Source organism: Mercenaria mercenaria, chromosome 4 (genome assembly GCF_021730395.1).
Source record: "Mercenaria mercenaria strain notata chromosome 4, MADL_Memer_1, whole genome shotgun sequence".
In the NCBI taxonomy this organism is placed as follows: domain Eukaryota; kingdom Metazoa; phylum Mollusca; class Bivalvia; order Venerida; family Veneridae; genus Mercenaria; species Mercenaria mercenaria.
The window spans coordinates 923,656-938,044 of record NC_069364.1 but is presented as its reverse complement, the minus strand read 5'-3'; the positions used below and the strand labels follow the sequence as shown (position 1 = coordinate 938,044).

At 35.5% G+C, this 14,389-nt stretch overlaps 1 protein-coding gene across 1 annotated transcript; it reads left to right on the top strand.

Moving 5' to 3' along the window:
* The first annotated feature begins 492 nt into the window (after nt 1-492).
* Nucleotides 493-13,471, top strand: LOC123550794 (sialate O-acetylesterase-like). The gene is made up of 11 exons (XM_053540087.1): nt 493-620; nt 1,057-1,230; nt 6,709-6,872; nt 7,257-7,392; nt 7,774-7,942; nt 9,585-9,679; nt 10,016-10,146; nt 11,157-11,311; nt 11,696-11,894; nt 12,197-12,333; nt 13,256-13,471. The coding sequence occupies exons 1-11, from the start codon at nt 575-577 to the stop codon at nt 13,383-13,385; spliced, it is 1,536 nt and encodes a 511-aa protein (XP_053396062.1). The 5' UTR covers nt 493-574; the 3' UTR covers nt 13,386-13,471.
* Nucleotides 13,472-14,389: the final 918 nt, after the last annotated feature.

The following is a 14,389-nucleotide window of genomic DNA, read 5'->3' as shown; positions in this document are numbered from 1 at the left end:
ATACAGTTAATTTGCGGTGGGTCTTTAAGCAGTCTATGAGTTATAGATTTTAGATATAAATCATTAAATATAGAAATACACACTTAAACAAAGGAAATGATAGTTTACAAAATATATAAGAAAATCCTTTGAAAGCATAGAATCAGAATGCAACCAATCAATATAAAACAGACTCGGTTTGACTGGGTCTTTTCATGGGAGGTGATGAAATGTGCAAAACCCTCTCTCTAGTACCGAAATCCCAAAGGACCAGAAAAAATATTAACACTGAATCCAAGTAGAGGTAGATTTTATACGGCCACCACACGGCACGTAAAGATTGCTGTTGTTGTATTTAGCACAATTACTTGTTTTACGACCATCCTTATTATAATTAAACACTCTTATCGTCGTTAATTACTACCCGGCTTAACCAAAATTGGTGGTCATCTACCGTTGAGAGCAATTATTGTATAATATCTGTATAACTAGGTCTACGCAAAGAAGACTCTATTATCAGGCAGTTGAACAATAACTTTGTGAAGTGGCATTATAGTACATAGCTCCACTGATAAGGATTAAGGTCACGTCAAACATGGAGCTCAAAGTTGCTGTATTTCTGACAACATGTCTTACTGTCGGTAAGTCTTCATTGTTATTGTGCAATAGAAAATGGATCAAGGCACCAGAAACGTTAATATTTAATATGTTTATAACCTGGAGGACACACATAAGATATTTAGCAACATTTACATGTTCGCGGTATCAAAGTTTTGTGGTTGTTTTTTTTTTGGGGGGGGGGGGGGGGGGGTAAATGTTTGTGGTTAATATTCCTCTCTGATCTAAATTAACTTTTATTCTGGTGGACCCGACCCCAAAAATTCTAAATAAAATGCTTTAATAATTCTCTTTTTTAATACCAGTGTGATAAAAGGAAAGCTTTTATTTTATTTGTCATTACGATTAACAACTCGTAAATCAGGGTCCCACTGTCTTAAGAAATGATTTTTAATCTTATACGATGTGCGGCCATTATTTTTAGTGTTCTTTGTTATCATAGTTTCGTCACGTTGACAGGTGTCTATGGTGCTCTGCGGATGCCAAAATATTATAGTGATCATATGGTTCTACAGCGCGCACCTGCTCGCGCCATCTTGTGGGGATATGCTGACGTCATCGGAGATACAGTCGTTGTTGTCAAGAATGGCATTCAAGTTGAAGAAACAACCGTTCAGAAAAGTGCCAGTAATGGTAAGAGTAAGTTTGAAGTACGTTTAATAGTTCATAGTAAAAGAATTTAGAAACTTTCGAAAACAGAGACGGACAATTATTTGACAATACACATGTATTATAATGATCCTGTTTTCTCATATTCTCAAGGGCCTAAGGGGTTGTTTTTATTCCCAGTAACAGATTAACTATTTCATAAACAGCATTTGGACGTTTTTTTTAATCCCCTGCTACGAGTGGTGGAGGTTATAGGGATGGTCTCCGTCCGTCCTTCCGTCTTTCCGTCCTTTCGTCCGTCCTTCCGTCTGTCCGTAATACTTCGTGTCCGCTCCATATCTCCTTAACCCCTTGAAGGATTTTCATGAAACTTAGGTCAAATGATCACCTCATCAAGACGATGTGCAGAACTCATGATTCAGTCTTGTCAGCTCAAGGTCAAGGTCACAACTGAAAGACGAATGTTTCAGCCTTCCATTTTGTGTCCGCTCTGTATCTTCTAAACCCCTTGAAGGAATTTTATAAAACTTGGTCACATCAGCACCTCATTAAGACAATGTACAGAACCTATGAGTCAGCCATGCCGGATCAAGGTCAAGGTCACAAATTAGGGTTAAAGGTTTGAGCCTTCCATTTTGTGTTCGCTCTGTATCTCCTAATTCCCTTGAAGGATTCATATGAAACCTGGGTCAAATGATTACCTCATCAAGGCAATGCGCAGAACGCATGAGTCAGCCATGTTGGCTCAAGGTTAAGGTCACTACACGGGGTCAAAGTTTTAACCTCCCATTTTGTGTCCATTCTGTATCTCCTAATCCCCTTGAAGGATTCATATGAAACCTGGGTCAAATGATTACCTCATCAAGGCAATGCGCAGAACGCATAAGTCAGCCATGTTGGTTCAAGGTCAAGGTCACAGCTCAAAGTCAAAGGTTTTAGCCTTCTATTTCGAGTTTGCTCTATATCTACTAAATCCCTTGAAGGAATTTTATAAAACTTAGGTCAAATGATCACCTCATCAAGACGATGTGCAGAACTTATAAGTTAGTCATGCCGGCTCAAGGTCAAGGTCACAACTTAAGATCAAAGGTTTGAGCCTTCCATTTTGTGCTAACTCTGTATCTCCTAAACCCCTTGAAGGATTTTCATCAAACTTGGATCAAATGGTCGCCTCATCCATCAAGAACTCATCATGAGTTAGCCATGTCAACTCAAGGTCAAGGTCACAACTCAATGTCAAATGTTTCAGCTATGTATCTCCTAAACCCCTTGAAGGATTTTCGCGAAACTTGAGTCAAATGGTCACATATGGGAAAATTAGACCCATCGTAAAAATCACCACAAAAGCCGATAATAAGTTTGGCCAGGTAAATCTGCTGTCGAGGCTGTTCGCTGTTTTCGGCCTACTCCGTATTTCAGGCCGATGTCTAGCAAGTAACCCCTTCTTCGCCAATGTACCGTTACATTAATACTTTTGATCATACGGATTTAAGGAATATTGTCAAGATTGTAAAGATAAATTAGAAAATAAATTGGAACTAATCGGAACCTAAATGGTATTTAGTGGATTAATCAGAATACCTTTATGACGGTATTGTCAACAAATAATATTATAAAACCGAACAATCCCTTTGCAAAAATAATTTCTACTATCTTACAATCAGATGGAAGCTCGCTTTTATAACACTTTGTTTGATGATCATGATTATGAAATAAAGGTTTTAAATAGTTTTTTTTGTGTGTAATCAAATAACTGCACATTTATTATTATGCCGTGAACGGTGTCCAACTAGCTTAGAATCTTATGCCAGCTCGAAGATCAAAATTCAACTTCACAACTTGTCGAATTTTGATCCCATACTACCCCTGAAGATCGAAAAACGTCAAATTTCAAAATAGCTTTTAATTTCGGACCAGCTCAATGATCGAAATTCATAATATTCCAAAAACCAAATTTCGATTTTGTATTGAGTGAACAGCCTGTTTAAAGATTGAAATTGATTTTTAAGTCAAATATCGAGCAAGCAATTAGTGTAGAGCCAGCTCGTAAATCGTACTTCAAAATTTGAAAAGCTGAATTTCGATATAATCTGAAACTACGATCAGCTCAAGATCATAATTCAAAGATTAAAAATTAAAAATTGTGCAAGATCGGATATATCGAAATTCAAGTCTTTTAAAAATCTAAATATATTATTCCCGGTATTATATTTCAAACCTGCTCGAATTTTCAAAGCAATCGGATTTAAAACTGGGATTGAATGTGAAACTTGCATTAATTTTATTTGCGAGCTCGCTCGACGTTTCGAAAATTTAGCACTGCATGTCGAACAAGTTCGAAAATCAAAGTCAAATTTTCGATCTGAATATCGAGCAGGTATTGAATTAAGAGCCAGTTTAAAGATCACAATTTAATTTGTTTTAAATGCCGATTGACTAGAAATTCATGCTAGCTCAAAATATTTAGTTTAGTTTATACTAATTTGATTTTGCTCGATTTTAACCACTCTCGAGTCTACTTCCTAAAAAAAACAGTACTGGTGTCATATGAGAAGTCATGGTCGTGACCCAGTGGGGCTCAAACACACGACCCCTGGGTTGAGCAGCCGGCACATTATCCACTAGACCACCGCTCCCCTCAAAATATTTGAATTTTGATCTTCCTTTTGGCTCAAATTTCAATTCTGCCTCGAAATTCGATGATTTCTTTTGATTTTAATTTCGATTTCCGAGTTTGTGCGAAATTCAATGTAAGCGAAATTCAACGTCATCCTTTCGAAAATTCTACTTCTACACGCTCGAAATTTAATTCAAGCTCGAAATCAGTTCCTTGAGATTTCCATTTTCGACAGATTCAATGTTCAATACTGGCTCGAATAAAACACTGAACATTTCAGTTTCGAGCTTCGAGCAAGATCCAAATTCGATGCAAACTCGATTTTTTTCTTTTTTTTTTTTTGAAATTTTGCATTTCGATCCTCAAGATGTTTAAAATTGACTATCGGCTGTAAACAAAATCATATTATGGATCGTCCTCTAATTTATAAATCTGTACATACGTGCAGTTTAGCGGTTGAGAAGAAATCAGTCTTTACCGTTAAGGGGCTTAAATTCCGTAAGCATTGACGGAAATATACGAGAATGTTCGAGTCTTTCCGATAACGAAAACAAAACGTATACTCATCTGCAAAATGCTTAAAAAAGACCATTTTCTTCTTCACCTAGAAAACCGAAGTTAATATGAAACAATAGCTAAATGAATATAGATTACTAAGTCGTTTGCAATGGTCTTCAAGGGCAAATAAGAATCTATTTATTCTTTGTTAAACAGAAGAAATTTCAGCAAATTATCCATATTTTACTATGTATCTAATTGTAGATAGACAGACATAAAGTATACGCAAGAAAGACCATTTTCTTTTAAATTCATTTTGAAAATAAAAGATTCATAAGAAAGACAATGCATTGAATATTATCACATCGTTTGCAAAGCTAAAATACCTATAATACTTTTTCCATAAATTTAAATCTTCTTCTTCTTGTCGTTCGCATCTACACTGTCAGACCAGTAGCCTCGATGAAACTTGTGGTTTGCCGAAGATCCTCAATGCCTCCATACAGTTTCTGGTGGATTGAGGTATCTATCGGCCAAGTCGCAACTCGCTCCTGGTCATGCCTTTTACATCTCTGAAGTATATGCTCCGCAGTGTGATCTTCTTCACCACATGGACAAGTTGGCGGTGATGTCAGTCTGTATTTCTTGTACATGTGAGCATTTAGCTTGTTGTGCCCTGAGCGGAGCCTGACCATCATCACTTGTTCAGACCGATCAAGGAGATGAAAAGCATCTTCCTCCATCCTTGGTCTCGTTAGTGCCTTGATGATGGTGACTTTCTCCTTGTAACTCACAGGTTCTGTTGGTTGTTCTGACTGAGCTCCTAGCTTAGCCAGTTTGTCTGCCTCTTCATTGCCTGCAAGTCCACAATGGGATGGAATCCACTGAAGTGCTACTTTGCAGGTTATACTCAGGCTCTGCATTCTCCTGGCTAGCTGTGGAGCTTTATTGTTGATCAGAGCTCCCATGACAGACAGTGCATCTGTGAGAAAGACGACTGAGGAGCTTTCTTCCGCCGAGTCTTCAACCATTGAGACGGCCTTCATGAGTGCTTCAGTCTCTGCCTTGTAATTGCTGCAGTGTTTTCCTGTGGCTGCATGTAGTGTTTCTCTCTTGCCAGATGGGTATTGAATGAAAACTCCTGCTCCTCCATCTTTGACGGCGCATGTGGCTGATCCGTCTGTATAGACATGAGTCCATAATTCCGGAGGATAGTCTTCATTGATCATAGCAAGTGTGAGGCTCTTTCGAATGCCTTCATCCTCTTGCTTCCCGCGGTCAAGACGAGGAACAGCAAGTCTCACAGTCACCGAGGACAGATCATTCGCTAGTGGGTTTATGATGTCTTCACTACCTAGGGGAGTCGTTGGTATGCTCAGCTCAGTTTTGAACTCTCGGTTGAGCTTCTTTGCCTCATGTACGAAGCTGCTACGTTTGCATAAATTTAAATAAAGTAAAGGGCTCCTTCTTTGCGCTATATAAAATATTTTCACTCGTGCGAAAAATCGATGGGTCTAATTTTCCCATATGACCTCATCAAGACAATTTGCAGAATTCATGAGTCAGCCATGTCAGATCAAGGTCAAGGTCACAGCTCAAGGTAAAAAGTTTACCCTTATACTATTCATATTAACTGCCTTGTTTTGTAGAACATTCGCTTGTCTTTCAGATGGAGCTGTGAAATGTTACAGAAGTTATCCCATTTAATTATTTTGTTTCAATATTTGATACCGCCCTCGACCACAGAAATGAACCATGAGTTTCTCATATTCCTGTAGATTTAGATTTGACTCTTCATCGCAAATAAGTTATAGAATTTAAAACATTAAAATTACCATTGTGTAATAAAAAGATATAATCTGTAGTAAATACATCAAGAAACATGACAATTAATTGCATAATGAAAAATTTATGGCAAAATTGCTAACACCACCAGAAAAGAATAAGGTCGTTTTTTCTTTTTTTATTTTTTTTTTTTTTTTTTTTTTTTTTTTTGAAAATTCAGTAAAATGCCGATAGTTTCATTAATTTGCGTTCAAATCACTTGAAATTTTTAGTGTGGCAGTATTTGTATCATTCCTGTCTAGAAAATAACAAACATTTAATCATTTGACAACTTTAAGGCAAAAAACGAGAATATGAGAAACCCTGAGAATACGAGAAACAGGGATATCTGATGTAACATCTTTCCAAATGCTAAATACGTAGGGAATTATTGCAGACCACAGCCACATTGTTGTGGTTTTCATAAAATGGCTGTAAATAAAAATTGCAACATAGAATTATAACGAAAAACTTAAAATCAGTGCACTTGTATATTGATACAATGATCATTGATATGTAAGTCTATACATAAACGACACTGCATCGCATCTTCACGATTTCAGGAACCGTAGGGATCTGGAAACTAAAATTGCCGGCTGAAAGTAATGCTGGACCGTACGAGATTCAAGTAAAATCTAGTGAGGGAATTCTCTCATTTGCTGACGTAATGTTCGGAGATGTTTGGATGTGTTCGGGACAGAGTAATATGCAGTTTCGTATGAAGGAGGTAGATCTATATGAAACTTTTATACAAATATATATCGAATATGAGAAATTCTGAATTCATACTGACAACACTAAAAAACAGGGATGAAATATAATTATTACCTGAACTTAAAAATAGACATAGAATTTATGCCTGAGATCTGGATCTACGTTTCTTTGTGAATGCGAAATCAGCAAATCTTACTAAAAGACAATGTATATATTGCTGATTTTAGAACATTTTACGTGGCTAAATACATTCACATGTTAAGGTCATTCTTACATTCTAAAAATATTTGAAATTCTTTTGATGTATTCTTATTGCAAACATGTTTCAGTAATATAGTTCTCCATTCAAATGTATATATGTCGGTAGAAATGCAAAATTGTTTCTAACGCTCACTAGGTGTACGACAGTGCACATGAAATCGACGATGCTATACAATACAGAGACATTCGAATGATATTTTCTGATTTGGTAAAATCGTCCATTCCACTTGATGATGTGTCATTAAGACATCCATGGATATATCCAATCAAAGGTTTGTGCTATCGTGTAAAGGAGCATTCTACAGAGCGATATGATTGGTTAAAATGTAAAAATAATCTGAAAAAAATTAACATAAACTTTTATCGCCAAAATCGAATTCTGAAAACAATTAAATCGATGGTCTTTTATTTCGGAAACTCGGATTATTTTATGATTTTCGAGTTAATTGAATGTTAAATTATGAAATTTCTTATACTTTGACTTTTTTAGAATTATAAGCATGGTCACATTCAAAGCAACACGCTTTCGAAAAATGAGATGCGACAAAATTAATCTTGACATTAGAGAGTATAATATGATTGTATATAAACAAAGTGTACATCTTTAACTGTTCGAGAAAAACGTGCTTCAAAAAATAAACATTTCCTTTCAGGAATCATAGACGAGTTTTCTGCACTTTGTTTCATGTTCGCACGTGACCTTCAGAAAGATTTAAACTATCCAATAGGAATAATTGAATCTAATTGGGGTGGTACTCGGATAGAAGTGTGGAGTTCCCCGGATGCTATCAACGCATGCCCAACAACAGTAAAACCGAGCCAGTGAGTTAGAAATTATCTTTAAAAATACGCTACTACTATCGTTTTCCCCTTTTTAAAAAAGGATATTATAACATCGACAAGCAAATAAATGTTTCTTTTCCTGGAATATCTTATGCTTTATTGTAGGGTTAACGCACGTTTTTTTGTGTAACAACATCTGCAGAATCCCAAGGGATTGGTTGGTGCACGAGCCCGTAGGGCGAGTGCACCAACATAGCCCGAGGGATTCTGCAGATGTTGTTTCACGAAACAAACGTGTGTTATCGCTATTCTTGCATAAAACACAACTAAAGTGCTGGAAATATCGAAAAAGCAAGACTATTCAGCTGACATTAGCCGATCGAAGTCGGCCGTTTCAGGTTGTTATGGACACATGTTTTATTTATGCATTTCCAGGGCATACAGAAACAGTGCATATTTTATACATGTCGAACGGACATTCTTGTTGTGGTAATTTCTTTAATATTAAATATATGTAAAATAAGCATGACTTCCCCTTTTTCCGATATATCGGTAGGAACTTTAGCTTTAGAGGCTCGGAATTATGAGAAAAGGGCATACTGTACACGGCATCCTGTCTTTAGACAATTTGCAGGTGAGGTGCCGACAGAATACAATTCTGCTTGGTTTAAATTAATAGTCTGTCCCTTACGCTTTTTAAATGTAAATATTATCGTTTAATAGAAACTGGTATCGATACCTTTATTCTTCATGTCGTTAAAAATGAAATCTCTTGGCCTATAACTAGAAAATTTTGCTTTGCACCCCACCCCATCGCGATTAAAGTTTGATAAACACAAAAATTTGAATTTTTCCAACATCGATATAATCAACTTAGATTGGATTTATAAACTCAAACATGGTTGGTGAGATCTACAAATAAATTGAAAAATATATAATAAATACCTTCTGTTCATCAAATGTTCATTAACTATGGAAAAATTCTTCAAACTTTACGCTTCGTCATGTTTATGCTTTACATTACACACCATCACTACATCAGTAGACTGCATAGATGTGTAAAGTAGACACAAACATTTTTTAAAAGTTTTAGTGTAAGATTTAAAGTTAGCATGTCAACTTTCTCGACTCAAATTAATTTGGAAAACGAAATTGTATTTTTGTAAATATTGTTTGCCTATCATTTTCAGGGATTAAATCGCGGCGTGTAAACTTACTTTGAGTCTAATACGCGTAATAATACAATAATAAGGAACGTCAATTCAGTCGCGTATCAAGAGAGGTAACGCTTATTACAAGTTAAAGTAAAGTTAGGTTGAAAAATGATATTTTTAATAAAAATGCAGATGAAAAGATTTCATAAATCTCGGACCTTTCGACTTCGGCCAAAATTGATTCGGGATCCATAATTTGCTTACGTTGGACCCGCAACAGCATATTCAAAACGTTCACCAACAGCGCGTGCTCACGAGAATCTCCTTGTTTGTACACGTTTTTTCCCTGTTTGTGCATGCCCGAAATCGGCAAAAAACAAAGGTTTTATGCAAGAATTTTAATTTAAAGACGAAAAAACATTTATGTTTAGGTCGACATCAGTGTTTTAAAACACATAAAAAGCGACAGTTTTTTGTGCAAAAAATATATGCTTTTAATTAGATTTCAACAGAAGTTCTCTATGCAGGAACAAGTATGTCCCAACAGAACCAGAAGTTCTGTGGAATTCTATGATACATCCTTACCTACAAATGACAATAAAAGGTGCCATCTGGTATCAGGGTGAGAAAACTACTTTTATTTTTTGGCTGTGTCTGACTTTGTATTCATACGTTTAGGATATTATTTAGATTTTCATCATTAGTTAGCCCAAACATAAAATACGCGTTCTTTGAAAACCTTTAAAAAAATACTCATTTCCCTGCTGCAATTTAAGGTTGATACAGCATCGAGTTGAATACACAAATTTAGTTTAGTTTAAACACTAAAAGAAATATTACGAAATAAAACATTCTATAAATTTTCAAAACTTGCATTCAATATGAGAAATGTACATGAAACGACCGTGCAATAAGTGCTTGTAACTACGTAAATTATTATTTAGTTTTTAACATTCAGGAGAATCGAACGCCGGCCGCCCTGATCTATACGCCTGCCAGTTTCCTACCATGATCAACGATTGGAGGAAAAAGTTCCATGCTGCCTCGGATGGCGAGACAATTGATCATTTCCCATTTGGCTTTGTGCAGGTTTGTCATTCCATCTTGGTAGAAATTTAGCAATCATATTATGTTATTGGACCCGAAATACGATAGAAGGATTCTAATACAGTTTGACTTCGTTTGTGCAGCGGACACCAAATCAAAACATCTGCCAGGGTATTATTTTTTGGAATCAATGAATCTCTCATTAAGGTCGTCATGGTGACAGTTGGTAGTGACTTTCAATTTTACCATCCAACCTGAAGGTGAAAACTTTTGTTACTGGTTCACTATATGATTTAACTTTTGACATACCATTTAGAAGCTGGGTCAATTCAATACTGAAACTGAAACTGCTTTATTTGATTAAACGCCTAATTTTACACATAGTATATTCACTGGCGTTGTACATTAAATTAAAAAAAGAAAAATCATGATAAACTATATACATAATGGAATCAAACAATGAACACACGACATATGTGACAAAATTACTGTACAGTGCAAATTACAACATAGCGTATAAAGCATACGTCGTTCACACAACATAATAGAGTATACTCAGCGTCTCTACCATATTCAGTCCACCAACAGAGAAAAAATCAGAACCATGATTCAAAGCTTTTAAAAAACAGTGTTTTGAGCTTTTTCTTAAAAGTGTCTACCGAATCAGAATTTCTCACTTCTACTGGTAGTTTGTTCCATAGTTTCGGCCCTACAGTCTGAAAACTTTTGTCGCCAAATGTTTTACGTTTGTTAAATGGTACCTCGTAACAACCTGTAACAGAGTCTGAAGACCTTAAACTACGTTTTGCTGCTTGCTCCGATAATAATCCAGTCAAGTAAGATGGAGCTTGGCAGATTGAACAATTAAACATGACAATTAAAATCTTAAATTCAATTCTAGCTTTGATAGGAAGCCAATGTAATCGGAACAAAGCTTGTTTTGAACTGTCGAACTTGCTGAGTCTTAAAACGAGTTTGGCACACATGTTTTGTATCCTTTGCATTTTATAGATAAATATATATTCTAGCTCTCTGATTCGTATCCATTTCAGCTCGCGCCATACCGTACCGGTAACACAATTGGGGGTTTCCCTCCAACAAGATGGGCACAGACGACAGATGTTGGATATGTACCAAACATAAATATGCCAGACACTTTTATGGCGGTTGCAATAGATCTGCCAGATTTTAATTCGTCGTCAGGAGCGTATGTAGAATCTACATTTCTCCAGTTTATATATCTTACTTAGAAAAAAAAGCAAGCCGGATGACGCTTGATATTCTAGTACGTTTTATTCTTAGCATAGTTTCACCGTTCCTTGTATCTTCTAAATTTGTTCTCATATAGCGTATGCAGGAAGAATGAAACTGAAAATAGTGCCACACATTGGAAGCTTTCAACGTCCTTCGCGGGGTAACCTGCACGTACGTTTTCCACGCGACGATGTAACATGTAAATAGTCGCAACCGCTGAAGTGAGTGTATTTGTGCTTCATTGGTAACAGACATAAAAATTCATTATATATTCTGAATTTGTTCATTCAAAGGACTTTTGTTGTATAAATATGAATATTGTTTTTTTATTCTACAGCATTCATCCTACATATAAACAAGACATCGCATCTCGTCTAGTTTTGGGAGCCAGGAACGTTGCCTATGGCGAACATAACGTCATTTTTCAAGGCCCTTTTCCAACCGCTTACCGCGTCGATAATGGACTACATAGCTTAACTATAACCTTTGACAATGGTACCGGAAGTTTGCACAAAAACAACAACAACGGTTTCGAGGTATCTTAAGAAATGTTTTAATATTCTAACGCATCTCAGCGTTCTCTAACTAGGGTGCACAGGCTTAAGATTCCGGAACAAAAATTTATGCTAGCATGAGGTTGCCTAATAATGTAAATGATTTCTACACTATGACGTGACATATTAATGTAAAGTTTGAAAGTTTGAAAGTTTGACACTTACTTTTTCTTGATAACGTGATGAATCTCAGTGAGCTGATTTTAATAAGAGTTCCACGAAGTGGAACATATTTTTCGCTGTAATTTTTAAGTATTTTTTTTAATTTTACAATGATTTCATAGGTTTGTTGCGCGAGCACGACATCCGGCTGCAGTTATCCTGCCTCTTGGATCGCCGCTCCAGTTAAAGTGACAATGACCTCGGAAGTTGTAATTGACACTTCTAGTTGCCATGGAAACTATCATATTGCTGGTGTCAGGTAAAATAAGTTATGTATATATGTCAACCATATTTCTCTAATTCATACTCACGCGCGTACAGCTGAAAGGCACGTGAATTATAGGTACGCCAATTTTCTCGTTTCACTTAGCTTGTTTATAGTTTAAAGGCAGTTGCAAATAAGCATGTGTTTTCAGTGTAAAATTAGGATGTGTTTTAAATTGTACATTTGGGAGGCGGTTGAAGTTCTACATGTGATGTGTTTTCAGTTTTACGTATAGCACTTAAATTGCAATTAGGACACGCTTTCAGTTGTATTTTTCAGATGCGTTTAGGATGCATTTTTAGCTGAACTTTTAGGATTTTGTTTATTTAGGATATGTTTTAGGTTGAACATTTAAGATGCGTTCAAAGTTGTTTATTTAGGATATGTTTTAGATTGATCATTTATGATGCGGTTTACATTGACACTTATAATAAAAGTATTTATAATGATGATAATGATGTTATTGTTGTTGATGATGATATCCACTTGACTTAACGTCATTAACTTGATAGAACTGCGGATTGCTTTTCAAGATACAAGCATTCATGGATGCGCCGGTGTACTTCCACCAACAACCATTGTTTACATTTTATTTAAAACACTAGTTATCTCATTAACAACTAGTGGACAACGAGTAATATAATTTTGAGGATAGTTTGTATATATCTAGTGCAATTTGGTCATTCAATAACAAAAGGTGTTTTGTCTAACGCAATTTGGTAGAGACTACCAAAATTCTGGCATTTTTTAATAAAATTACATAATTACGTTACTAGCTGTTTGGGCCGTAACAGAGCTCGAACATTTGAAGAAAGGTTAGAGCTTTCTAATACTGATATAGATAACGTCGCTAAGTATAAAAAATAAAACTTTCAGATTTCCATAGAACTTTAAATTTTCTTATTTTTTTTTTCAGGTACCTTTGGAAAGAGAGTCCGTGTGCACTGAAGCAGTGTGCTTTATATGACAGCCACACACAGCTTCCTGTGCCGCCATTTATAAAGATAGAAGTCTTTAAGACTGCAGCAAGCATTGTTGTGGGCTAAAATATCTTCATTTCGTACATTATGAACGTACAAACATAAATATCAATGTCTGTTTTATATGTGAGCCAATAGTAATAACAAGGACAGATCTTGAGCGTCTGATATAATTTGAATGAAACAATTTTCTTTCTTCAGTTTTTTACATAACTAAAGAGGTGTTATTCCCAAAATGATATTTAAAAATATGAACGATCACTTCATAGTACCTATGTATGAATAATCAGTAAAGTTTGCGTGTTAGGCTTAATTAACATAGGACACGCCTTATACATGTAAACTCAGTATAAATGTATATTACCACTTATAAAACTGAAAGTTTTCTTACAAATAACTGTCATACATGCCATTGAATTGTGATATATTTAGCTTGTTTTGGAGTTTCTACTCTAAAATAAATTATTCACGTTAAAAATGCTCATTGAATATTTAAATAACTAAGTTAAACAGGGACTACAAAAAGTAAAAATGATATAAGAGGTATAAATCTATGTAGACATAGAAAAGCCTTATTTTGATCGGGGATATGGGGATGGAGGAGTAGGGGCTCCTTCATTGATGTATTTTCAGGGGAGTGGGTGCATGGGTATGCGTGTTGGATATCTTTGGTGAAACCGTCATAAGTGGACGGTTTCTTTAATTCTATTTGATAAGTCCTAACGTGACCCTAAACAGTCTATGTATTGCACGTGTGTTTACAAAGCAAGACAGACCGAGATTTTGGTCAGTTATTTCGCAAATAAGACATATCAAATAGAAGAATCTTCTTTTTAACGTTATCTATTAACACACTATTGCTATATTTTTCTTCGATTTGTGAATATATTATGCATTAGTTTTAATAACCTTTCACTGATATTTGTGCATTCTTAAAAGTTCAACTAAACCCTTATGATGAAAAGGTATAAATCCAAATTAAGAAATAACAAATTGTTATTAAATGTCACGTTAAACTTTTCACATACTTATTAAAACATTACGTTATAATTAACATTATTCGTTTAAAC